The sequence below is a fragment of the Phyllostomus hastatus genome, unplaced genomic scaffold (assembly GCF_019186645.2).
Source record: "Phyllostomus hastatus isolate PE091 unplaced genomic scaffold, TTU_PhHast_1.1 phas_scaffold_345, whole genome shotgun sequence".
In the NCBI taxonomy this organism is placed as follows: Eukaryota; Metazoa; Chordata; class Mammalia; order Chiroptera; family Phyllostomidae; genus Phyllostomus; species Phyllostomus hastatus.
In genome coordinates, this window is record NW_025334024.1 from 3,525,317 (window position 1) to 3,552,107 (window position 26,791).

Below are 26,791 nucleotides of genomic sequence, written 5' to 3' on the forward strand. Positions count from 1 at the left end.
TTGTTTGCGTCCTTTGAGTTTGGAACTTTCTCCACCGGCCACCCCGGCCTCCAAACAAGTGTTGGCATGAGTGGCTCCTTCTCATTCAAGTCTTGGTTCATCGGTATGTCACCTCCTCGGTGCAGCCTCCCCCAACCAAGCTCCAACTGTTCCCATGCCCACCCATCACCCTTCCCTCAGCGTGAGGATGAGGGCCCAAAGGGTCATGTTTGCCATGATGACATGTAGATGATGAATAAAAGGTCAACTAGACCCCCAGCTTAAAGGATTAAATCTAACTTTAACTCCACTGCCTCCCAAACTCCCACTAAAATTTTTTTTCTTAAATTTTTAAAGGCCCACACTCACAAGGACAGAGAACAGATGACAGAAGTCACACTTTGGAATCTGAAATTGATATCCAAGTGGCAATTCTCCTCTTAAGTCAAGACTGCAGGCTCCTACTAGGTAAGGGGATGGCCAGGGAGAGCCTGATTACTCCATGGAAAGCCCCAGCTCAGGAAGACTCCGTGTGGTGCTGTTCTAGAGTAGAAGCAGCTGGGACTCAGAGGGACCTTCAAACACCATCTCCACCACCTACTCACTTCCACTCAGGCAGAGCCCTCGGCCTCTAGCCCATTCAGTTCCAACACGTAACCCAGGACAGCTGCCCCTTCTCTAGGGGTTGCTGGGATGGTGGCACTAGAATAAAATGGTGGTAGGCACAACAATGCTCCCTTAAGAGCCAGGTGATGGGACAGGGGTGACCTCGGGCCAGGTCAGGCGCCTCAACTGCACACCACAGGAACCCACTCTGGAAAGGAGCTAAAAATAGCATCGCCCAGTGGGAGCCTCCCAGGAAGTCAGCTGGCCCTTTGAGAACAAGGGATCGAGGGCATTTCTAAAGCAGCTGGAAGACACTACAATCACGGGCTATATTTAACCTGCTCTTAACTTTAAACTGGTAACTAGCTAAGGCCCTCCTAGGATATCCCCTTAATCAAGCTCTAGGGGCAAAGTTCCCTTCCACCTTAAAGCTGGGCTTCTCCAGGGCCACATCCTACCCCGCCTCACTCCCACAACACCGCAGGGAGACACTTCTCTGCAGCTCTCGCCATGCAGCTTGTCCCAGGATTTGTTCCGCTTCTCCCTGCGGGTCCCCAGGGACCAGCACAGGGAACTGGGGTTAGAACAGGGCAGGAGAGCCCTACAGGAAGCTTGCCAAGGGCCAGGAGGTATTGTTCCTTAATCACTGCCTCACCTGGTACTGGCTTTGTTGTAGCTTTTCGGATCAAAGGCTGAAAGCAGCCAGGAAACTGAGCAAACCATAAGTAGGCTGAGGGAAATGAGCCTACCATTGAGACGTCCCACCCTTCCCAGGCTCATGGCCCACCCACTCCAACCAAATTGGTAACTGCGGGAGGAGGCTGTTTCAGAAGAAAAGTGGCTATGGTGACTTCTGTTGGTCTGGCTACTACATCAGAAGACTGTAATTTTAGTTTGTATATGATGTCCCCACATGCAATTTATTTTTGTCATTTATATCCGAAATATTACTTCAGACACTTAGGAGAAACCTCTTGTGTTACCAGTAACAGACACTTTCCTTTAGTAATCATCAAGGAATCAATCACAAGGATTTCAAGTAAACTGCTTGTTTATTAGCATTGGGACTGCAACGTAAGAGTTTCCAGTAAATATGCTGAACTGCAATGAAATGACAGAACAAGGTGAGGTTCAGACACGTGAATGGCAGGTTCTTATTTCTTCCACTCATTCTTGTCGTAGTCCCACTTGGCAGAGAAGCCCTGGATCGGGCTGACCTTCATGTCGAGCATCCTCTTGGTCTGCTTGGCCACCCAGTCGTCTTCAAAGGTGTGCGGGATGGGGCCATACACTACAGTCCAAAACAACTTCATGAGGCAACACTGTCGTGACTGGTTGTTTCTAAGGCAATGTGCTATGTGTATTAGGGCCACACAACACACTGGCAAGCAAATCAGTGAAGTCACCTGCCACTCAACACCCATGCCCACGCAGATGCCAGTGGTTTTTGATTCTGGACACTGACAACTCCTGGTAGTTTCAAATTATTCCTTTGTTTGTAAGTGAGCAATTAAATACTTTAACTCAAATCAGAACATCTTCTCTGTAGGACACAGATAATAGGGTCTACAGGGCAGCACAGAGCGTAAACAGAGCCAACGGTGACTTGGGAGATCAGAGAAATGGGCACAGCTCTGTTAACCCACGTCCACAGTCAAACCACAAGGACAGGACTGCGCCTACTCAGAATGGGAAAATGCTTCTGCCTGGGCAGGAAGAGCCCAGGAGAGGCAGCACTAGAATGAGCAGGCAACCCCCACCCTAAGCAAGAACTAGTAGGTCCTAAGACCCAGAATTCTAGTTACTGACATGCAATCCCTAAACACCTGAAACAGCCCTTTATGAGTAAGTTTCTTCTCTTTGATCAAACATTCACAACATCATCTGCTAAATGGTAAGCAGATAAACATTACTGAAAATGTGGCGTGCTGTAGGTAGTTCACTACCAAGCAGGTACAGCTCACCCCAAGTAAGGTTCTGGCTTGTACTACTTCGGTTCACACAAGCCAGTTTCACAAACCTGATCGACAACCCTGGGATGAACCCTTTTCTGTGAAGGCTCCCCCATAGCCTGCTCCTGGGCCCTTAAAGTCAAAGCTGTGCTGGCTAACTCCAGGTCTTGTGTTGCCAGGGGCTTTTACCTGAACCACTCCAGGCACGGCTCTTCTCTCCCCCTACTCACCATAGCGCTTTTCCCAGATCAGAATGAGAGCAGTGAAGCCGATGAAAAACATGGCGGCACCCACAACTGTCTTCCACTCATTCGTGCTCCTGTTCATTTCTGCAAAGCTCTCGTTGAACTTAATGCGATACACTGAGAGCAGAAAGAATGGCCATTTGCAGGCGTAATGAGCTGCAGGGACCAACCACTCCCTCGTCCACCATGCTTTACCACTTATCCCCACTACACAGCAAGACATAAACATGGAGAAATACAACAGAAAGGCCTGAGGCTGTAACACGCTCATGCATGTGCACACACAAGCTCTCACACACAAACACACAAGGGATGAAGAAAAAAATGCATGGAGTTTGCTTTGGGTAAATAAAAAAATAAATTAAAAAACTGAAATTCTCCCATAGATTACAGTGTAAGGAGCAATTTAATCCCACTATTTTCATTCCCCTTGCCTACCTGACAATGCCTTGTTGACCTTCCATCAATAATTGACAGTAAACCCAGCCCCACCCAGCAGAGGCACGTAGACACCGCATCCACATGCCACACACTCGAATGACACACGCTCAGCTGCTCTGCGTCCCTGTTCATGCCTCTCCCTGGGGGCTGGGGCCCCAGGAGCACACAGGAGCCTGGGCAGAGTTCCAGCCAGCCAGCAAAGCACCAAAATTGCACCCTGGGCAGCCCCACAGAAACACACCACACCGAGCCCCCAGGGCAGGCTGGTCTCTGGTCAGCACCCCAGCCCTCATCATAAAAATCCCCTCCACACTGTGTGCCTGACTTCCCTTCGATACCCACATTCAACTTTTTCTTCAATCGACAGACTGGTCCAGGGGTTCTTCTCCTTCTCTTTCAAGGCCTTCTGGCTAGCAGAGAGGTTCTTGACGTGGGCCACATCAGGTAAGGGGTAGTCACGCCGATCGACATAACTCGGGAGAGCAAAGTCCTCACTCTTCACAACACCCCCTAAAAGGCATGGTGGAGAATATTTCAAATTCACAAAGGTTTAGAGTCACAAACATGGTGGTACTTCTAAAAACCTAAAAAAGCACGTGTGCACACTCTGAGTTTTCTCATCCCAGGGGCTGCAGCTACTGTTTCAAACAGCTGAAGGACTACCATGTGGATCAGGAGGTAAGCCTGTCCTGTGTGGCCCAGACAGCAGAATGAGAATGGCAGGCAGACAGTTAACAGTAGCAGTTTTCATCACAGCAAAACAGAAACCTACCAGGAGCAACTGCCCAGAGGCAGCACTTCTTGCAACCAACAGTGTTCATGCAGAGGTCATCTAAGGCTCTCAGGGTTCCCTGCCCTGGACGGAGACCTAACTAAATGAAGGCCCTTCTGCAAGTGACTCAAACTAATGAGGAAGAACAAAAATATAAAACTCAAAAAGAAGTAAGTGTTCAAAGTTGAGAAACAAAGATATATGAAAAGATGGTTACTGCATTACTTTTTATTATAGCCAAACAACAACAAAAACCCTGTGTCCAACAAAGGATGGAGTTAGCTAGCTCCTTAGAAACATGTATCATGGAGCCATTCACTCAGCTGTTCAACAAATGTTTACTGACCACCTGCTATATGCTAAGCATGGTTCTAGACAGCTGAGATCATCAGTGAACAAAGCAAAGATTCCCACTTACTGGCAACTACCTGCTAAAAGTGGGAAGCAAACGTGACAATCACAGAGCATGTTAGGAAATGAGCACTCTGGGAAAGAGCACGTAGAGGAAGGAGTCGGAGGGATACACGTATGGCAGGGACAACTTACACAGTAGAAAGCACAGCCAAGTGTTCAAAATGGAGAAACAATCGTGTGCTCACCAAGTCACAGAGCAATATATCAGAGTTGTTTTGTTTTTCTTTTTGAAAGTGTAAATTGTGTATATATACTCACATTTATAAACTAAAGAGAGAAAACTCCTGGCAAAGTAAACTGAAGTTGTTATAAGCAGAAGAGGAGAGGATGAAATGGGAATTTCTGCTCAAATAGGCAGAAATTCTAGTTCCTTCAAATGAACTGTATCTACTCAAGCAGATGAATAATTTATTCACTATACAAATGAAGTGTATTACTCAAGTAAATGAGCATGTATTACTCAAGTAAAGAAGGAAAAAATTCAGACAGCAGAAAAGAAAGGACTATTTTAGTGAAATCCTTCAAAAATTCTTTCCTTCCATTAGCTTAGTCCCAATGGTTAAAATCTCCCAAATCCTGTTAACAGTGAAGTAAAACATTCAGCCTAATGCAAAATATAATTTCTCTAGATACTTACCTTTGCCATGCAAATAACTACCAATTAAATATTTATACTTGACCTTAACCTAAAAGGATCTCATATAGAAATGGCTAGAATTACTTTGCAATTTTAGATTTCTAAGATTCTATTAAAATGAGTGAACTAAAAATAATGATTGTACATTAGCACTCAGCTTACACATGAATTATTAAAAATATGCCTAGTGAAGCCCTGACCAGTAGGGCTCAGTTGGTTGGGTGTCATCCCATAGAGCAGAAGATCATGGGTTCAATTCCCGGTCAGGGCACACACCCAGGTTGCAGGTTCGGTCCCCACTGAGGACACGTATGAGAAGGCAACCAACTGATATATCTCTTTCTCTCTCCTTCCCCTCTCTCCCTCCCTCCCACTCAAAAACAGCAATGAAAAAAATGCCCTCCATGTAGGATAAAGAAGAGACAGAAACAGCACGCTGTGTTACACTGGCAGCAGCCTCATACACCCCCTGCTCACCCCTCTCTTGATTACGTCACTTTGTCTTGTGCTGGATTTAATCTCACGTTGCTTTGTCCAGAGATGTGCTACACAGGCCTGTAGCCTAGGAGCCACAGGCTATACCATACAGCCTCGGTGCATGGTAGGCTATCCCACCTAGTTTTGTAAAGTCAGACACATTTGCCAGAATGTGTCCCAGTAGTTAAGGAGGGCATTACTGTAAATGCTCATAACCGTGAAGCACTCTAAGCATAAAACTACATTTTCTAGAATAAGATCAACCAATTTGTGATCTCAGGGCTGCTAGAGGTTCTTCAGCATTTTGGGCCTGGTCCCCCAACAAATGGAGTGGAGTGAGGAGCAAAGGTCAACATACCCCACATTCCTTTTTAAAAAGAGAGAAACCACCAAGATTTTGCATTCTAGTGAAAGCTTTGTCATTTCTGTCTTCAGTCTGGATGGAACTCTGACTGAGCCTCTATTGAGAAAACCTGCTGATTCTGAGCTCCCCTCACAATCAGATCTGTCACAGAGAAAATGCCCAAATCTACAACAGCAGCTACCAATAGCACTCCGTACTGTGCTACTATTTCATGTGAACAACAAACAGTTCATGTATCAAGCATACATTCAGAAGTTAAAAATTAAAGACAACTTATCTAATGGACTGTTGTCTTTTCCATCTGCCTACTGTGTGCTAGAGATGCAGCAATGAGTAAGACAGGCAAGGTCCCTGGCCTCACAAAGCTCGAGCTCCAGAGGCTGAGACAGACAACACTCAAATATGCACACAAACCCACAGAGCATCAGCGCTCTGAGGAGAAACAAAGCAAGGTGATGCAGAATGGAGCATCTTTAGGACAGGTGGTCAGGGAGGCGATTCTAAAATAACATTTCTACTGCAGGAGATGCTGAGAGAGAAGCAATCATCCACAACTTGGGAGCTGAGGCTGGAGGGACCAGCCCAATGTGCGTTCATGAGGGACAAAACACCGCACCAATGGAGGCCGGGCCTCAAGCAACGGGCAGAGCTGGCTGAGCTGTGTGCTTGAGTACGACGATGTGATGAGATCAGAAGGGCCAGCCTCAGATCTTGCTCTAGGCATGACTAGGCCCTGGAGGGTTTCAAGAAGGGGCTGATTTGATGTTACTTCTTCACCAAAAATGATACCTAACAGTGAGTCACGGCCACCACCACTACAAGAAAGTAGAAGCTGGCTTCTTATAAAAGAGCAGAATGATGAAAGGGACATCAAGGAACCTGGGGGCTGATGGCCATGCTGTGTGTTCTGACTGGAGCCGTCATTACACTGTGAGTTTATCCAAATCCATAGAACATTACACCTAGGAAAGGTAATTTTACTTTCCATAAATTACACCTCAAACAAACTAAACACTATCAGAAAACCAAACTGGAAACAAAATGTGATCTCTGTCATACGTGACCTCCTAAACTTTTAATGAAGGTGTTTCTTTCAGTATGTATGAAACAATAAATTTTTCTTTATTACTTACTTGTTTAAATAAGACATTTCAACAACACTCTGACTACAATGATCTGTTTTACAGTCTGTATCCATAGCGTTATCATGGGCAATAATATAGAGTATTTAAGATAATAGTATCACTAATTAAAAAACACAATTTCAAAGACAAATTCACATATAAAGCAGTTAACAGAAATTACTGATTATGGAGCCCCTAGATACATAAACCTTGCTCTCCAAGTTCATCATCCACCACTTAAGCCTTGCACTTGACCCCTCAGTAACATACCCTGCCATGCTTTGTGTTTTGTCCTTTTGCTTACTTTCCCTCTGCCTGGAATGCCATTTCCCTCTTGAATGTGAGGTTTAACGTGCTCACATTCAAGCAAAGCAAAGCCTCTCCCCCAGAAGCTTCCCCTGCACCCCAAGCCAGGCTAAGTGCTTCTCCTTAGGGGCCATCTGTTGCTGAGCCATTTTCTTCATGTACCTGTCCCTCTCCGGATTGGAAACCTTCTTGTGGAAAGACTCCATATTTCATATTGTTTTTATTCTCAGCATTTAACAGTGTCTGGTACAAAGAAGATGCTAGATAAGTGAAAAACTACAATTGCTTGCCAAGCACTGAACTAAGCTCTTTATATGTATTTCAGGTAAGAAAACAGATTCCTAAACTTAAGTACCTAGTCCAAAACTAAAATGAGGTTAAACCCAGCTCAGGTTAGGAAGCTCAGGCTCTTTCCCTTCCACTGTCCCAGTAATGTAAACAGTACTAAAGGTAAATGGTTGGGAGTTTTCTGGGAGGAGAAGAACATCATTAAAATCAGGTATAGTGGAGAAGAGTTCTTGAAAGGGGTGGAACCTGAACTTAAAAAAAAATGGGAGAGAAAGGGAAAAGGAGAAAATATTAATATAAGCAGAGATCCAGGACTAGACTTCAGTGGTTCATAAATAGTCTTTAATCTAGAATTAAGTGTCCCCTGTTAAAATATTTATCCCTCCCCTAAAATCCCTCAGCAGCTGGATCAGAATCTTAGCCATCTGTGTTTGACACTCCAGCACAGGGCCTTGCACATAGCAGGAGCAAAATGAAATTAGCTCAGCCTACCTAAAAGTTAAAAAAAGGCTACTTACCGTGTGCTCGTACACACACCGAGGTGGAAATTGCTCGCTTGCCAATTAGGCTAAACACTCTGGTAGTCAACATCCTGAAAGACAGAAGTGTACACCTTCTCTATGAATGACGGCAAATACCTGTTAGGAACAATTCTTCTTTTTGCCCCAGCGTTATCTTCAAAGTCAATGCAATTCTGTTGTGTTCTCCCCAGCATACACGATTCGTTCGTTCCTGACTCTGAATTCACAAAATAGCCTAGAATAAGGTTTTTCTGAGTAGTTAGCAAGTCTTTATGGAGATTCACTATAAAACCAAGTGCCATAATATAGACACACTTCAGACAATTAGTAGAAAATGGGCTTCTTTAAAAAACAAAGAGAAAAAAATTTAATGAGGAGACTGAAAAAGCTAGAAATGGTAAAGCACTGTGGCGCCATGAGGGACTCCACTGTTTTGAGGGAAAAGGCTCAAGGAATTGTGGAATGCGCTTTCAACTTAGTATTTAGGAAGGGCAAATCAGGGAAAAATACCACCCTGGTCCAATTCCAATCCCTGCAGACAACGGGTGACCTGGGTGACCCACGCCTCATCTGGGCCCTTCCTGATTCAGGCCCATCTCCCCTACCTACCACTCCTCTAAAATTGCACATCTGCGGGGACTGGTGACAACGAATAGGATCCCCAACACCTTCAGAAAACACCCCAACTGGGGCAGAATAAACAGAAACATGACGTCAGAGCTGAACGCTCCACCGTCTCTCGTCTTCTCCCCCAGCCTGGCCCGCTCGTGGGCGGCCGCTGGGCGCCTTCCCGGGGGATAAGCGGAGCGCCTCTACCCGAGCCCAGTCAAACCCTGGGAGGTCGCGTAGACGCGGTTGGGAAGGGTTAGAGCTCAGGCTGCAACACAGGCCTCAGAGCCGCTCCCGGAAGGTCAGCAGAACGACCTGCCCCTTTTGCCCGCGCCCGAGCCCCCGGCTAGCGGGCGCTCCAAGGTCAGAGCTCAAGCCTTGCCGGCGGGCAGGGCAAAACGGGAACAGCCGGGCCGGACGTTTCTGCGCCGCACATCGGCCGCGAATCTGCCGGCCCCGAGCCCGGAACCCCCACGGACCGGCCTCAATGTCAACGGGTCCGAAGGCCAAACGCCGCTTCCTGCTACTCCCAGGCCGCCGGGCCTCCGGCACTCAGGCCCAAGGGCCTCCAGCCCCCGACCCTCCCTGGCCTCCCAAGGCCGCAGGCTGGCCGCCGCTCGCCTCACCTGCCGCCGCCGCCGCCCAGCCGCAGCCCGCTGTGCCTGCCGCGACCGCCCTCTACACCCTGTCAGCTCGCGACCGGAAGAGAGAGAGGCCGCGCCGCGCAGCACCACGGGATCGCGGAGGACTCCACCTCGCGCCCCGCCGCGATGGAGGTCACTGGAGAGGAAGGAGGGGAGGGCCGCGAACGTCGTAAAACGCCGGGCTGGGCTGCTTTCCGGCGGGCGCTGAGGGACCGCTTTCCTGCGGCGCCCGGCGAGTTGCGAGAGGAGTGTGAGGCGCGCGTGTGGAGTTCCTCGAGCCGGAGTCGGTGTTGAAGGAACCAGTCCAAAGCAGAGGTGGGCCTGTGGGTGCCTCCTCCAAGTTGCGGGGCCGTACCAAGCAGCTTCCGCCTTGTCCCACTTCTCCGCTTAGGCGCCGCGCGGCCAGGCAGCGAGTCTAGGCCTCGGCCGGCGCCCGGGGCCTCCGGGGCCCTCCCGGGCTCAGCATGCCCGGGGTGAAGCTGACCACGCAGGCCTACTGCAAGATGGTGCTTCATGGAGCAAAGTACCCCCACTGCGCTGTCAATGGACTGCTGGTGGCCGAGAAGCAGAAGCCGCGCAAGGACCACCTGCCCCTGAGCGGCCCGGGCGCCCACCACACTCTCTTCGTGGACTGTATTCCACTGTTCCACGGCACCCTGGCCCTCGCCCCCATGCTGGAGGTGGCCCTTACCCTGGTAAGCGTGGGAACGGCGCCTGGCCGCCCCTCGGAGATTGGCTTGCGATCGGCTTCCACGCAGTCCTAGCTGGAAGCTGACAGGTGTCCGGCGGGAGCCTAGAACCCCCCCTCCGAGGTCGCCGGGACAGTGAACGGGATGACCCGCGAGAGCGCATGGATCTTTGCCCGGCACTTAGGGAGCGCCCCGCAGATTGGCAGCTCGTAATAGCAGCGGCCCAGGGACCCACCTTAACCATCATGGGTGTTTTTAAAGGCACTTTTAGGCGACGAATAATCCATTAACTGCCTCAAACCAGTAGCCTTTATAAAAACAAGCTACCGTTAACTGGGTAATGATCGGAAGGCGTTTACAATTGGGATTTTGAATTGCGGGAAGTTTTGATGCGTTGAAACCTAAATGCTGGAATTTGGTTCGTGAGCACCTTCACTGAGCCGGTTCCTTATCGGATGTGAGTGTAGGCGCTGTGGTCCTTTTGGTGGTGGCACTTCGGGATCCCAGATTTGGGACACATCTGGAGAGGTAGCGTTGACATCACAAGCACTGCTCTCCTTCCTTGAGTTGTGTGAATCATGTGTAAGGAGAATTTATCTGTTCCCATTAGTGACTTTTCTAGCACGCTGCAGTGATTTTAAAAGCTTAGGACTTTGTGAAATCAAAAAGCGGAAACAGTCGTGCCTTCTATCCACCACACTTTTATGTGTGTACTTGGCAGTGACTGCTTTATTGAAGCACAGTGGGGAAGACTTAGGTCACCAATAAGCTGGATGGTAATTGAATTCTAGGCAGTAGTTTTTGAGATAGTGATCAATTAAGGGGAAAAGACCACCTGTAAATTCCAGGGAGTTGTTAAAAACTTAGAAATAAACTAGCCTCAGACCTGCCTCAGCACCTGAGTTGAGGTATGGTGTGTAACTACAAACATTTAAGTATAAGCTATAACTAAAAACATTTAATTCATTTGAAAAGTAGTTAAGTTTGAGAAGGTGTAGGTAGGAGTCCTATTTTTATATGTCCCACTAAGTAAAATGAATCCATTTCATAATTGACCTGATTATGACATCCATGTAAATTCTTGGTATGCAGGAAGTACCTTTGGGCAAATAGTCCTTGTCCAAGGTTACTCGGCCCACGTTTCAGTGCCTGTTAAGTTGAGTCATTGTGTGAATTTCTTCATATCCTCTCTGGACAGGAGATAGATAAAAAGTAGGTGATATTTATAAAATCAACCGCTGTAGCTTCTGAAGAAATGTGCCATCAGTACCAAAACATCACTGGGGTGTCTTTCCAACCAACTGTCTTAATTATTCTGTTATCAAGGGAATTGCAGGCTGATTGGATGTGTGGTGCATTCACTTGCAGGGAACTAGACTTACCAGTAGCATTAATGCAGGATTATTTCTTTCTCCACTAGTGCCAGGCCTGTGATGGAGAGCTGTATCTGTGGATCAAACACAGTACCTGCTTAGCCGTTGAATGTGTACCAAGCAGACAAGCACAGTACCAAAGAATAAGTGTCCTATGTGGGGTTAAGCAGAAAATAGTGAGGGATCCATGAGAAAAGTCAGCTCACCCAGGCTTACAGAGTTAGGAAAGCCATGCTGCCCAGAGAAAGGGACATGCAAATACTGGCCCTGTGGGCCAGCGATAGTAATCCAGGGCATAGACAGAGAACATTCAAGGCAGAGGGACCAGCACGTGCAGAGACCAAGAGAAAACTGGGGGTGGAGGAAGAGCTAGAGTGTAAAGGGGCCAGGGATAGAGAAGTGAGCAGTGGACAGATGCCACTGTCGAGGACCTTGCAGATCACACAATGGAGTTTGTTTGGGCACTGTCGTGAGGACAAAGAAAAGCCACTGGAAGAGAGTTGCTTGGTCAGACTTGTGTCTTGGAATGATGGTTCTGGCCTGCAGCCAAGAGAATGTTAGAGACAGAAGTGCAAGCAGGATGAGAGGCAGAGGGGTGGCCTAAACTGAGAGCATTGTGAATGCAGAGAAGGATCAGGGAAGCCAGGAGGAAGAATCCACAGGACTTAGTGACTAATCAAATGTGGACATAGGGAAAAGGAAGCAAGATGGAATCCTCGGTTTCTGAGTTACGCATTGGGAGGACAGTGGTGCCTTTATTGAGGAAAAGTGAAGACAACCTAGTGTTGAAAGTTGAAATGCATCTGGAACTCAGAAAATGAATGGCCTGGAGATACAGATTGGGAACCACTAGCTTCTCAATGATCTTTGAAGCCATGAGAGCAGGACATATTGGCCAGAACTGTGTGGAATGAGGAGAGAGCCATGAGCAAAGCCTGAGGAACTATAGCTTTTTCAGAATGGGAGGAAGAGGAGGAGTCTGCAGGGTAACTGAGTGAGTAGCCAGAGGTAGGAGGAAAAGGAGTGTTGCTTTAAGTCCATATGCAATCCTGTCAGCAATACATACATAAAGACAAACTTGAACTGCACTTGGAATTGTAAAAATATTACTGATTCTTCTCATTCTTAAGTAAGCTTTACAAAGGTAACGAATTATGTTCCTATTGCAAGATAGGAGTGCAATACTTGAGAGAATTAAATACACTAACTAAAAACAACCGCATTTGAGTCACCTTTACCTGAATTTTCCCCATGGAGCAGGGCTGCTTCCCAAACCGCTTACCTGGGAAGGGAAGATGCCCAGAGGAGACCTTGGCTTGTAGATGGACCCACTGACACCAGCTAGTCGAGGGTAAAGGGCACTGCTGAGGCCCTGTTCTGATTTTTCTCACCCTGGGTCATCACAATCATTCCAGACTCTCAGCTTCCCCTTCATTGTTTGAGCCTCCCATCCAGCAAACGTAAGTCCAAACTAGAGCCTCTGCAATTACTTCTTTTCAGCAACTTTCTGAGTAAAGTTACAAAGGAAAATTTGCAGTCTGAGTCCATCCAAAAATTTTGTATTACAGTCATGGTATTTAAGTTTATATCATTCAGGTTTTGACTTAGCAACTTATAACCTGAAGGCAATGAAAGATTTCAGTGCAAGAAACCATAGTATATCAGTGTATCAGCTGTGGAAGATATGATTTTAATACAGCCCATAAGTCCATGAAACTGTGTAAATGAGGCCTTATTCTCATGGTTTTTTTTTTTTTTTCTATTTAGGGAGTTTCTTATTGTAATTATTTTTGACAAGTGGGAAAGGCAGACTTGATATGCAGCCCATCAAAGGGAAATGTTAGATTCCTTTGAAAGACTTTTTTTTTTAAGATTTTATTTATTTACTTCTTAGAGAGCAGGGAAGGGAGAAAGAGAGGAAGAGAAAGATCAGTGTGTGAGAGATACATCAATTGGTTGCCTTTCACATGCCCCCAACCAGGGAACCTGGCCTGCATCCCACACATGTGCCCTGACTGGGAATCGAACCTGTGACCTTTTGGTTCACAGACCAGCACTAAATCCACTGAGCCACACCAGCCAGAGCCCTTTGAAGGGCTTTTCATTATAATTTTCCATTTTTAAAAAATCCTTGCATTTCTGGGTGCTTTTTATTTATTTATTTATTTTTAAGTACTTATGCCTGTTATCTTACTTATCATTATAACCCTTTGACGTAGGTAGTGGCGGAATTATTTCTGATAGCAAAAACCAATTAGCATAAACCTGCTGTTTCTCTAAGCCTTTTATGTCCTTTCCCCTCTTTGATTTCCTAGTACAGTGGAACAGCTTTTGGTTACATTCTGCTCAGATGACTTTCTTATTTACCAGTCAGCCTAGTCATCATGATTTTGGTCCAGAGTTCTGTCTGCTGCCCCCCTGTGCACTTTCTCTGTGCTCATTTGCAGGGCTGCTCTCCTCCAGCCCATTCCTAAGCCCACTCTTCCCTTCTGTCCCTTGTTTATCTCCAGGACATTCATGTGCTAGCCTGGGGGAGAGAGAGATGGCTGCTCTGGGTCTTCCTTTCAGTTCCTCCCCTTGACTTTCTTCTCTGTTTCCATCCCATTTACCTCCAGAGCTCTTTTGTGGATCCAGCTCCCTTCCATTCCATAGAAAACAGCACCCCACTTGAGAAGGAGCTTTTCTTCTCAGTGAAATGAACAACCCCTCTGCTTTCAGCCTCCAAGGCCTGCTTATTGCCATAGACAACCTCAACTTGTGAGTGGCAAGCCCTCCTCAGGATGGCTCTCTTATCAGTTCCCTGCCCTGCCTGCATTATGGCTATTGTATAGTCACGTGAGGTGGGTAGTAGCGCTTTGAAAATTGCGAGGTGTCTAACTTATGCAATATTAGCAAGTTTGCTGAGAGAAGCTACTTTCTTTGTGCTGTGTCGCATTGGGAATGAATGGGTTAGGCCCAGCACTTTTTGTAGTTCTAGTGTCTGGACTGGAATGAGCCAAAAAACTCACTGAACATACAGGCTGGCAGCTTATCACAAAGTAAAAGTGTCCTTCTTTCTCTCTGAAAAGTAAAAGAAACTGCATGAATAAATGCAGATTTGGGACTCTTGTATGCAGTTTTACTAAGTTGACATCAGATGTCAGAGGGTTAGTATGAACTTTTGATTTTCATTTTGATTGTTCACAGAATGTGTGAGAGGAGTAGGGAATCATTACAGCAAGGCAAAGGGAAATGGGCTCAGTGAGAACAGGGGTCAGACAGCAGCTTCTCCAGTCTTCCGCCTGCCCTGCCCTGCCCTGCCCTGCCCTGCCCTGCCCTGCCCTGCCTGACTTGAGAGGAACGAGTTCCTGTTCCCGAACAAGCTACTGCTTAAACCCACTAGGATTTTTATCAGTGAGCTGTTGGGCTTAGTGGATGTTCTGAAGGTCGTGCCTGCCCCATTCCCACCCCAGCCCCATCCCCATTGGTCATCTTCCACACACTGACTTTCACTTTGTACCAGGTCACTCTCACCTGATAATATCTGGTACCATTCTCAAGGCTATCCCAAGAAAACTCTTCCCTTCTTATTAAAACGTCTGTGCCCTACCTCTGGGGGCTCTGATGCTGGCAGGAAGCCGGAGTCCATTCTGAATTCCTCACTTTCATGTTCTCTATTCCTCAATTGATAGCCAGCTGTGTCTATATCTGGACAGCTATGGGCAGGCTACGCATGCCCATCATAGGCCACCTTACAGTTAACTTGGTTATTCTTGTTTAAATCATTCATTCATAAGTTTCCAAAACCAAGCCAGAGCTTTGTGACCTGATTCACTTTTAGGGTATCCACTTCAGAGAGTTCTGCTAGAAGTTCAGGGTCATGCAAGACATTATTTTTATGCTGGAATTTGATTAGGCCTTTGAAATTTTTCATACAGGAATTTGCTCTTACCAGGTAAAGTGCAAGTGAGGATGTGTAGTGTGTTTGCTGAGAAATCCTATGCCCCTCCTTCAGCCCAGGAAAGGGATCTAGGAGCTGCTTGGACTGCTCACTGTTGTATCCTTATAGTAAATATAGCAGTGATCAGCCCAAAAAAATAGCCCCCCAAAATGTTCATTTCCTAATCCCTGGAACCCATGAATATGTTACCTTACATAGCAAAAGGGACTTGGCAGATGAGATTAAATTAAGGGTTTTGAGATGGGGAGATTATCCTGGATTACCTAATAGACCCAGTGTAAGGTCTTTGTAAGAGAGAAGCAGAGCCCTGACCGAGGTGGCTCAGTGGTTGGGACGTCGTCCTGCAAAGCAAAAGGTTACCAGTTCAGTTCCCCATCAGGGCATGTGCCTAGGTTGGAAACCAGGTCCCTGGTTGGGAGCGTGTGAGAGGCACCTAATCAATGTTCCATTCCTTCTCTTTGTCCTTCCCTTCCCCTGTCTCTGAAAATAAATAAATCTTTCTCTAAAAAAGAGAGAAGCAGAAGTTCACTCAGAGTTAAAGATGTGATGACAGAAGCAGAGGTCACAGTGATGCAGCCACTAGCTAAGGAATATGGGTGACCTCCAGATGCTGGAAAAGGCAAGGATAGGATTCTCCCCTAGAACTTCCAGAAGGAATCAGTCCTGCTGACCCATTGTAGACTTCTGACCTATAACACAATAAATTTGTGCCATGTTAAGCCACTAAGTTTGTATAACTTGTTACAAGGGCAGTAGGAAACTAAGATAGTAACCAAACTTGGGACACATCTCTAGTTCTGAGTCAGATATAAGGACAACCCATATACCAGAGGGCAGGGAGAGGAACGCCAAGTGGGCAGAGATGAGGGTCACCTTGAGTGAGGACACACTCTGGAGGCTGGTCTTTGATTACATACAAAGGCTGGGAGCACCACACTAAAGGGCAGACTAATCTCTGAGTGTAGTAAATGGGACCAAAGATCACATTTTAAAGCTAGGCTGTACCTCTTGGTACTACATGGAGGTAAGTTTAAAAATTAAAGAAATGGCTGCTATAAGCAGCAATAGAAAGTTTCTAGAACCTGTTCCTTTAAGAGGTGACAGAAACAAAATGTCAGTAATTTTGGAGTCATTTGCAGCAAAGTTACAGTGAAAGAGCCATTATAAATATTCTGGAGACATAGCCCTAATCTTTTGGGTGGATGACCAAAACATCTAATTGGTTCAACATCTAATTGGAGCCTTGGTTTTGACCCAATATGGTAATTTGTGAGCTCTTAGAAGGCCAGAATTATTCTAATCCTTATGAAAGCCAGGGAACCTTGAACTGTAACCATCTTCTAATGTCAGCTTTTAGTCATAAAGGAGACTGTCTGAGGTCCAAACCAGAATTCAAGACAAAACCATAAAGCTATATTAAACAAAAAGAGAAATACATTTTTAACCAGTTAATTCACTGTGAAAAAATCGAGGATCAATTTTTTCCCTCTTCTGCAGACTGAGAATAGAATTTATTGCAGTGTATTATTAAAACTCCATTATGGCAACACAGTTAAGATGACCTTTTGTTTTTAACAATGGCATTAGACCTGCAGGAAGCTGAATCTGATGAGAAAGGGGTGGCATTATAAAACGGACAGAAAAAAACTTCCAAAGTCAGCCACCGTGCTCCCATTTAAAGCATGTCACAGGAAGTTGAACGTGAGTGCGTGGGGGCATTCCTGTCTGTATTTGCCCACCTGTGTGTGTGCCTGTTTATTCTGCATCCCAGTGTGAAGGGCTTTTCATGGTATGTTGGCTAGAAATACTGAAGTGTAGTATAAAAGGGTTTATTTTCAAAAGAGGCTTAGATTCCCATCCGGGCTCTGCTGCGTGGCTCTTCAGACTTTGAACCTCTGAGCTTTAGTCTGCTTATCTGTGAAGGATTGATTTAAATGATCTTAAGTAAGTATTTTTCAAGCCCCAGAATGCCTTAGTTCTTCATATTATAAGAAGATGGGTAAACATGGTCTCCCTTTCCCCACCTCCCCTCAGCGCTGCACCTGTTTAATATGTCTCAACATTGGGGACTTCTGCAGGGACTTGGCAAGGAGGTCACTCCTCATGCCTAGCCCCACCCCTTCTGGCAATTACAGAGTCCTCATCTATGGGAAGACACACCCCCCCCCACAGTGAGGGTGAGGGGACCATGGAAAGTAAGTTGGTGTGACCTTTTTTCTGTGAACATCTATGTCATTATTGTAGCCCTTCTTCTGGGGAGAAGGATACAGGTTTATATGGTGTGTTGTCTCAGTATTTGGGAGGGAGGGGTCTCCTGTGTTTATTAAGACTTGATATTTAAGGGAAAATCATTTATCTTTCCAATTTTTGTTCCTCTTTCAGATTGATTCATGGTGCAAAGATAATAGCTATGTGATTGCTGGTTATTATCAAGCTAATGAACGAGTAAAGGATGCCAGGTATGTCTGTGCAGAAGCCCTGGTCTGAAAGGAGGGTCACGCGGCGCACAGAGACGTCTCTGGTGTGCCTTCTGACCTTCTGTGGGCTCGAGATGTGGAGTCTGAGAGAACAAAACCCTTCCCCACCCTCTGTGCTTGTTTATAGTATTTGAGGGGAACTGTGGGGTGGATAATTCCAAACAACAGAAAGTCTAAACATTTATATTAACTTTCGGATTCTGTTTTGTGTCTTCTTTATTTTGCTTAAAGAAAATTCATGCAATGAAAGCAATGGTCATGGGCCTCCAACTTCTGTCCCCACTGAGCTCATCTGCCTCGCTTCCCATTCCCAAACTACGAATGATGTAGGCCAGAGCATTAGGAGAAAATGCCACTCTCTTTTGGCTTAAATAAAACAACTTTTAGGTTTGGTGCTGTAAAGGGTCTGATACTATGATGAAAATGTGGTATGTGCTGCTTCCTTCATATTGGCTCCTGGTTCCTTTCTGATTAATGAGTAAAGCAGAGAGAACTCTGCTTTATTTCTGCCTAGGTCTCGGTCCCAACAGAAAAACAGACAACATGCTAAAGTTAGGATAATTTGAGGAGGGCTTAATAGGCAGATTATTTCCAAAGGTGTAGGAGGTATGTAAGAGACCTCATGAGAGAGCAGTGCAGTAACCTAAAGCTGGTGACGAAAGCCGGTAGATACATAAACTGCCAGCTACAGAAACAGCCACAGGGATGTAAAATACAGCAGAGGGGATGTACTCAGTACTTTTGTACATGTGGTGTCAGCTGGGTAGTTGACTTATGGGCTGATCACTTCATAAGTTACCTATACTTTTCAGACTATAAGATCCACCTTTTTTAACCACATTTTTTGCTTCAAAAAATTTTTCCGTTTTCCTCTAAAACCTAGGTGTGTCTTATGGTGCGGACCCCAAACGCACCTAGGTTTTAGAGGAGGAAAATGGGGGGGGGGGGATTTTGAGGCAAAAAAATGTGGTTTAAAAAAAAGTCTTATAGTCCAAAAAACATGGTGTATAAATGTCCAATTACTGTGTTATACACCTAAATCTAATATAATACTGTATGTCAATGGGAATAAAAAATACAGTTTTTGAAGAAAATAGAAGTCATCCTCAAGAGAAGCAAATTCCCTTTGGTGGAGGGACGTGGCCAGTAGCCAGCCTGATGTGACCTCACAAAGAGGCCGAGAGGAATCACACCCTGACCTCCCTCTGACCTTCCTCAGCCAGGAGCAGAAGGGAAGCCAGGACGGAGTGTGGGCGGTGTGTGATGGAAGGCACTGACACACTGGCCTCACACTGACTGACTCCGGGGTCCAGGTGTTAGGGGATTCAGTGAAGGACCTCAGACCTACACTGCTGGAATTCTGTCCACCTGGCCCAGCATAGGCAAGAGGTTGGACTCAGTCGCAGTTTTGGAAATAATCCAATAAGCTGGTAACCAAGTATTGCTATCGCTGATGAGACACAAAAGCACTTCAGGGATTAAAAACCCTGTTACCCTCGGAGGACTGGGTCCAGTAGGGACTCTGAGGGAGGCGGAGTAACAAGTGAAACACTGGGCTTGAAACAACCCCTGTTGAAGCCTCTGCTGGGACGACAGCACACAGGCGCTCTCTGAGCCCAGTTCCCTGGCTCTGCCTTGGGATTTCATCTACCCTCCCATGTGCTGGTGCTGTGTGCTGGGTTGGGAGTAAGCCTGGCATCCCTAACACTGCCCCTGGCCTGGGGCTTCCCTGGCGTTGCTCTGTCTAATCCTCACAAGGATGCTCAGGTAAAGAAACTCCAATCAGAGGTGGACCCTGCACAGAGGTCACACAGCTTGTGAGCTCAGGAGCTAGGACATGCCAACTTCCTTCTTCAGTACTGTTTACTTGTACCTAAAAATTTCTCCTCTCTTCAGCCAGACCTAGTGTGCTCTTTTAGAAATACCAGGTAATTAACAGTGTCTACAGCATAAGCTTTGGAGCAAGGTAGACTTGGTTTCAAATCCCAGGTGACTTACTGATTCACCTCCTTGGCCTCAGTGGTCCTATCTGTAAAATGGAGGTAGAAGTTTGTACCATAGAGTGGTCGTGAGGATAGAGTGAAGCAACAATCAGCATTTTAGCTTTGTGCTTGGTTCAGAGTAGGAGCTGGTACAGTTACTAGTCCTATGAATACTTTTTTCAGAGAAGAACCATTCATTGTTTTAACATTAAAAAAGAAATAGAAGGTGTTTATAACTATTTTACTCATTTCCTAAACTTGAGGATTTTGCATCCTTTCATTTTATCATCTCATAATTACTGGTGTTTTGCATCATAATTAGCATTTAGTTTTGGTAAATTTCAGTACCAGGCACTGTGCCCTGGCTTGAGGTAGATACTCAATAAAAAGCTTTTATTTTTTTTAAGACTTTATTTATTTTTAGAAAGAGGGAAAGGGAGGGAGAAAGAGAGGGAGAGAAACATCAATCCATTGCCTCTTGCATACCCCTAACTGGGGACCTGGCCCGCATCTCAGGCATCTGTCTTGACTGGGAATTGAACTGGCAGCCTTTCAGTTCACAGGCCAGCATTCAATCCACCAAGCCACACCAGCCAGGAATAAAAAGCTTTTATATACAAATTGTAAAAATGTGAGATCTCAGGAGTAAATGCATAGCTTTGTGCCGGTTGGGAAGAGGCTTAGCAAAGTGATCTCGACTCTTTGCAGGAACAGGGGTTGAAATGGCCTGGCAGAAAACAAAATACTGATTTTAATATCATAATGCAAGTTTTACATTAGGAATGAGGTAGGTCAGTATCTGAGACTAAGTGCAAAATACAGGAAAAGTAAACAAAATTGGCAGTTCTTTCAAATACTTTGGCAGTTATTAACTTTTTTCAAAAGAATAAATTTTAAATTTGAATTCTTGAGCATCTGAAATGGTAGGGGTTTTTTTTAAATTTGTAAACCTATCTTTATTGTATTTTTTCCATTACCATTTAGTTCCCTTATACCCCCCTCTGCACAGTAGTCCACACACTGTTGTCCATGTCCGTGAGTCCTTTTTCCTTTTTGCTCAATCCCTCCATCCCCTAACCTCCCCCCACGACTAGCTGTCATCTGCTCTCCATCTATGAATCTGCCCCCATTTTCCTTGTTAGTTCAGTTTGTTCATTAGATTCCACGTATGAGTGAAATCAGAGAAAGACAAGTATTTCTCTGACTGGCTTATTTCACTTAGCATAATGCTTTCCAGGTCCATCCATACTGTCACAAAGGGTAAATCTTTCTTCTTTCTTACAGCTGAGTAGAATTCCACCGTGTAAATGTCCCATGGTTGTTTTATCCACTCATCTACTGATGGACACTTAGACTGCTTCCATAGCTTGGCGATTGTGAATAACATTGCAATGAACATGGGGTGCTTATGTTCTTTCAATAGTAGCTCTTTTTTTTATTATTATTATTATTTTTTTTTAGACAGAGGGGAAGAGAGGGAGAGAACATCAGTGTGTGGTTGCTGCTCACACGCCCCCCCACCAGGGACCTGGCCTACAGCCCAGGCATGTGCCCTGACTGGGAATCAAACCAGCAGCCCTTTGGTTCTCAGGCCAGCTCTCAATCCACTGAACCACACCAGCCAGGGCATTGTTCTTATTTTTAATGAATGCTTCTTGATTCCTCTTCCCAATAAAAGTCATCTACTTCTATGATAATTATAAATGTTAGGATAATGGTTTTGTAAGTCTCTTCATGGCATATACTTACAAGTCCCTAGAGCACTTAGCAAATGCCAAATTCTTTTCCCTTTGCACCTGAGGTAGAAGTGAGTCAGGACCACTGAAGATGCAGAGCAATCAGGGTGTCTCTTTTCCACAGTTAGTGGATGAGTGTGCAGCCCTATACCTGCTCCTCTCCACATCCCATCTGAGCTGTGGGGACTTGGCACTTGCGTACAGTGCAGCACTGTGTTTACTTTGAGAGCTTTCGTGCCGGCCTCATAAACAGGAATTTCTGGGCCCCCTTTCTCTTTTAAACTTTTTTTTTCTTTTTTAATTTTTAGAGAGCAGAGGAAGGGAGGGAGAAAGAGAGAAACATCTATGTGTGAGAGAAATATGGACCAATTGCCTCTCACGTGCCCCCCAACTGGGGACCTGGTCCACAAGCCAGGCATGTGCCCCAACCTGGAATTGAACCAGCGACCCTTCACTTCGCAGGCCTAGTCTCAATCCACTGAGCCACACCAGCCAGGGCTTAAACTATTTTTTATTGTTTTAATTTTTCTTAACATAATACTTACAATCAACATATCACTATGAATTCTCAATTTTGAACATGGAAATAGAATAATTAGCCAAAATAATTTATTTTTATAAAACATTATTAATCTGCTTTTTCCAGTTCAGTCACAAGGGAAGGTTTGTAATTGTATAGTATGTTTCTTTAAATAAACTCAAAATAACTAATGTAGTTTTATGGTCATTAAAATATATGGCTCAGACCCTGCCTCAAAAAGCTGAGACTCAGCCCCAGCTGGTATGGCTCAATGGATTGAGTGCCGGCCTGCAAACCAAAGGGTTGCCGGTTCAATTCCCAGTCAGAGCTCGTGCCTGGGTTGCAAGTTCATGCAGTAGGGGACGCACAAGAAGCAACCACACATTGATGTTCTCTCCCTCTCTTACTCCCTCCCTTCCCCTTTTCTAAAAATAAATAAATAAAATCTTTTTAAAAAGCTGATAATAATTGTGCAGAGGAAGTAAGATGCCAAAAAAGACAACTGCATGCCGAATATTAAGTGTCAAAGCCTTTACAAGTAAAATAATGTTTTGAGAAGGGACAAATAGACCTCAACTGAGGTATCTTGGCAATACCTCCGCAAAAGGGTGGCATGTTCTAGGCATTAAAGATGGGAAGGAATTCAAGTAGAAATTGGTATAGAAGGGCATTCAAACAGGACAATATAAGTGAGGGAGCTTGATACATAGACAGTTCTACTAAATAAGTAACTAAGTAGTAATTTAATGAAATTAAAGACACAGAGCTTTGTTGCTGTGGATAGGAGTGGTAACTAGGTTCATGGTGAGAAAGACCTGGATTTGCCAGTCTGAAAAAGGTGGGCTGTTATCTTACAAGCACAGGCGAGCAGCAGGGTGTGTGTAGGTAAATGTTTTAGGAGAATTCATCTAAAGAGGGTTTACAGGATGTATCATATAAGAAGAGCCTAGAAATTGAGACCAGTTAGGAAGCAATTTTAGAAACCTCTTGGCTGTGGTGATAGCCTGAACAAAATGGATGACAGATTGAAGGAGGCAGAGGCAAGGGAAGAATCGACAGTGGCTGGTGAGTGAAGGAAAGGTGACTTCAATCAGAGAAATTAGAAATAGGCCAGCCCACCTGGACGTGGTGGATTCCAGCTGGGGGTCTTGGAAGGGTGGCGGGTGTTCGGTAGGTTTCGAGGGTGCTGGCCCATAGAGGCAAGGGGGAAGAACCCAATGCACGGTTGTGTAAGAAAACAGAGCAAGAGGGACATCATGACTTACTACAGAAGCTTAAGAAATGTGGTTAAAGGGAGGAGAGAGGTTACACAGTGGCTAGAGGAAATCTGTTACGTAATTTTTTTATCCTAAAAAGGAAAAGACTTATTCAAATTGGACAGCAGAGCTGTCAGATTTGACAGAAAAAATACATTATAAATAAGGCCCTGAGGAGGAGTTCAGAGTGAATGGGCCCGTGGGTGTCAGGATGCCTTTTCCTGAAATAGGATAGAAAGATGACTTTGTTCATGGGGGGTGGTAGCCAGGGAAGATGTCGGAGCTGGGAAGTTGTCATTTAAGTAGGAAGTTGTCATTTATCAAGGTTGGATAGGACTGGGATAGAGCCAGCAATTGAAGGGTGACAAGCATGGAAAAGATTTGAAATGGCTTAGGAATTTGGGGGGGAAAAATTTTTTTAAAAAGTGAAAGACTCAATTGCCAGCAGCTAAGACGTGGACAGAGTCACTTTGGGAGCTTGCAAATGGAAAAGACGGGCCAAGGAGGCCTCTAGCCTGGAGCTTGACACTAGCCTGGAGCATTCGGCAGCAGTTCATCTAAGTGCTTTGGATAGTGCTCTCCAGTGGGTTCCAGGAAGCCTTTCTGTTTCGAAGATGCTTTCACAGGATCCCCTTCACAAGGGCTTGCCGGAGGGATGAGATAGGACCCACTTTGCACTGTGCTCCCCATTGCGGTTACAGCATTCCCTGTGCCCAGTGCAAGTCATTGCAGGTGGACTGCTGGTCTTTTTATTGTTGCCTGTTTACTATGCTGTAGGTAGACAGTGTTGAGTGGCATTAACCAGTATGTGGTAAACTCACTGGTTCTTCTTTTGCAGTCCAAATCAGGTTGCAGAAAAGGTGGCCTCCAGAATTGCTGAGGGCTTCAGCGATACTGCTCTCATCATGGTAAGTATCTTTTAATTGCCCGTTGTGTTTTCTCTTTACAGGATGGCTACTGAGCATTTTCTTGCTAACACAGAGCTTTGCTGTGTAACCGGTTTTCGTTTCTGCAGATATTCAGACCACTGCCACCTTTTGCAGTCACAGCACACAGGTCTCCAAAAGGGGGGAGTCATTCCAGTTCAGTGGTTCTCAAAGAGGGGTCCCTACACTGGCAGTGTGAGCACCAGCTGGGAACTTGTTAGGGACTCAGGTAGATAGGTAGCTGACATACAAGAGGGGACCTCCCCCTCTCCACACCGCAAAAAATGGAATTATCTTGTGGAAGTGAATTGTTTTTGAAGACTCTTTCAATTCATTTGCCCATTTCATGATGGGAGATTTATCAGCACACCTGCCTACACTGTGTGCTGAGTGTTCAGCAGTTTTTGACCAAAAAAATGGCATGACCCCCATGCCCCATCCTCCTCTTCAAGGAGGCTCTCACACTCTGAGCATCTTTTTTTTGTTTGTTTGTTTCCCGGGATGAAAAAGTCCTCAAAGGGAAACATTTTGCCGATATGGAAGAGGTAAAACAAAAAATGGCAGAAGCACTAAAAAGCATCAAAATTGACAAGTTTAAAAACTGTTTTGAGTAGTGGAAAAAAGTCTCAATTGGTGTATTGCATCAAATGGAGAGTACTTTGAAGGTAACTGAAGTTTAAACATGTAAGAATAAATACACAATTTTTTAAAAATCAGTTCTGTTTTTTTTTGGGGGGGGTTTTAGTCCCCCCTCATAAAAGCCTGTTAAATAATCTCAATTCAGACAATTCTGCAGGGAGGGAAGATGCAGTGTTTGAAAGCTCCACTTTCGTGAACAAAACAAATGGCATTTACCCTGCATAACACACAGTTTACCGTAGTAGGCCACAGTGTGCACTTCGCACATCACATTTCCAGTGTCTGTACCCTCTTGGGCAAGGCTTCTGCTGTGGGCCACAAAGAGGTGCCTAACAACCTTTCTAGAAAGGTGCTGGCTCTTGACTTTTATTAGCTCTGTTCACAATTGTGTCCTTTGTCTTGTGTGCAGGTGGACAACACTAAGTTTACGATGGACTGTGTAGTACCCACGATCCATGTGTACGAACACCATGAAAACAAATGGCGGTGCAGAGACCCACACTAGTGAGTGCCATGTCCTCAGAACGACCTATGTGCAGGCTGTGCCGGGGCCTGCTGCGCATACCCAGGTCCCACGGAAAGCTGATCCCAGCTTCCTATGTTTTTCAGTTAGCCTGTTCTCCAGAGGCGTGTACAGCCCTCATACAGAAGTCATGCATGTTCCTGGGCCCCTGGGGAACTGAGGCCAGTAGGGCTTCAGCACCATAGAGAGAACCTGAGTATTACTCAGGGCCTTCCCAAACCCCAGGAGGGCACCTCTCCATAAGCCAAAGCCTCTTTCCAGGCATTTGGTTGGTTTATTTGTAATCACTCCAGAAGTGTCAGTCATCTACCTCCAGCTTTTTCAGCATTTCATCTGGAGGGTGTCTTATTTTATCCACATTTTGTATTGTTAATATATATCTTTATGCGTTTAAAATGTACGTGTTTGCTAGTATTCATTGTCTTCCTTTATACCACTCTGTGGGGCTGGTTTTCTGTGTACTCTGTTGAAAAGCCAAACCTTGTTTCATTAAGAGGTTGATCTCTCCTGTTTCACCTCATAGTGATTACTGTGAAGACTGGCCAGAGGCCCAGAGGATCTCAGCGTCACTCCTGGATAGCAGGTCCTATGAAACACTCGTCGACTTCGATAACCACCTAGACGACATCCGGAATGACTGGACGAATCCAGAGATCAACAAAGCTGTTCTGCATCTGTGTTAGGGAGGGATTTCAGTGACTAGCCTCTGGGCATTTCCACTAGGCTAAAGAAGAAAAGCTATTTTTAAATGTAAATAAAATATCTCATGGCCTGTGTGGAAAGCTGACAGTTTTCAGAAGTGGCGTGTGCCTTGAAAGAGGGCAGAATGTCCCAAAAGTCATCTTTTTAACGCAGAGTCTCCGGAAGAGGTACAGACTGCCCAGCCTGACCGTCCTGTGGAGTTCTTCCCAGCTGTATGTTGCCATAATCCTCCCTGTCAGAGCTGTTTCTGCTTGTCCAAAATCGTTGCTATTAAACAGTTTTAACTAATCTTTTATAATCTGGAAAGGATGCTTTTTAAGACTTATGAATTATCTTTGAAAAAGAAAAGCCCATATCTTATATCTGAATGAGAACGTGTGTGAGTTTTCGTCCTGTTTGAGTTAGTATGACCCAGTCCTGGGATTGGGCAGGCGCATAGTGTGCTGGTGCCCAGCCAACGCCTGAGCGCCTGCGTGTTGCTGTTCAGCGGTCAGGAGGCTGCAGCTCTGAACGCTGCTGCCCCGCATGGTGTGGAGAGCACCGCTGCAGCTCTGCACAGTGGGAATAAAGCCACTGTTGCCTGAGAAACCTTCAGCACTCAGGGTGAAAACAAACAGCATTGGGAATGGGAGTGCAGTGTAATGCTTCT

General features: G+C 45.5%; 2 protein-coding genes across 2 annotated transcripts; one reads left to right on the forward strand and one right to left on the reverse strand.

The window, feature by feature from the left end:
* Window positions 1–1,618: 1,618 nt before the first annotated feature.
* On the reverse strand, window positions 1,619–9,500 carry LOC123806008. Its single transcript, XM_045818964.1, has 5 exons — window positions 9,362–9,500; window positions 8,124–8,197; window positions 3,566–3,733; window positions 2,768–2,899; window positions 1,619–1,876 (listed from the first exon to the last, which is right to left on the reverse strand). Exons 2-5 carry the CDS (start codon window positions 8,194–8,196, stop codon window positions 1,740–1,742), a joined length of 510 nt encoding a protein of 169 aa, XP_045674920.1. The 5' UTR covers window position 8,197; window positions 9,362–9,500; the 3' UTR covers window positions 1,619–1,739.
* A 79-nt stretch (window positions 9,501–9,579) lies between these two features.
* On the forward strand, window positions 9,580–26,430 carry EMC8 (ER membrane protein complex subunit 8). The gene is made up of 5 exons (XM_045818963.1): window positions 9,580–10,074; window positions 17,764–17,840; window positions 24,191–24,260; window positions 25,327–25,421; window positions 25,964–26,430. The coding sequence occupies exons 1-5, from the start codon at window positions 9,844–9,846 to the stop codon at window positions 26,121–26,123; spliced, it is 633 nt and encodes a 210-aa protein (XP_045674919.1). The 5' UTR covers window positions 9,580–9,843; the 3' UTR covers window positions 26,124–26,430.
* The last annotated feature ends 361 nt before the right edge of the window (window positions 26,431–26,791 follow it).

Bases quoted from the DNA above. Each gene is read 5' to 3' on its own strand.
- EMC8 (XM_045818963.1), top strand. From the start codon at position 9,844: ATGCCCGGGGTGAAGCTGACCACGCAGGCCTACTGCAAGATGGTGCTT. The intron at 10,075-17,763 runs GTAAGCGTGGGA...TTCCTCTTTCAG, and splicing joins TGGAGGTGGCCCTTACCCTG to ATTGATTCATGGTGCAAAGA. The intron at 25,422-25,963 runs GTGAGTGCCATG...TTCACCTCATAG, and splicing joins CGGTGCAGAGACCCACACTA to TGATTACTGTGAAGACTGGC.
- LOC123806008 (XM_045818964.1), bottom strand. From the start codon at position 8,196: ATGTTGACTACCAGAGTGTTTAGCCTAATTGGCAAGCGAGCAATTTCC. The intron at 2,900-3,565 runs GTGGGTATCGAA...TTCTGCTCTCAG, and splicing joins GATTGAAGAAAAAGTTGAAT to TGTATCGCATTAAGTTCAAC. The intron at 1,877-2,767 runs GTGAGTAGGGGG...TTTGGACTGTAG, and splicing joins GATCTGGGAAAAGCGCTATG to TGTATGGCCCCATCCCGCAC.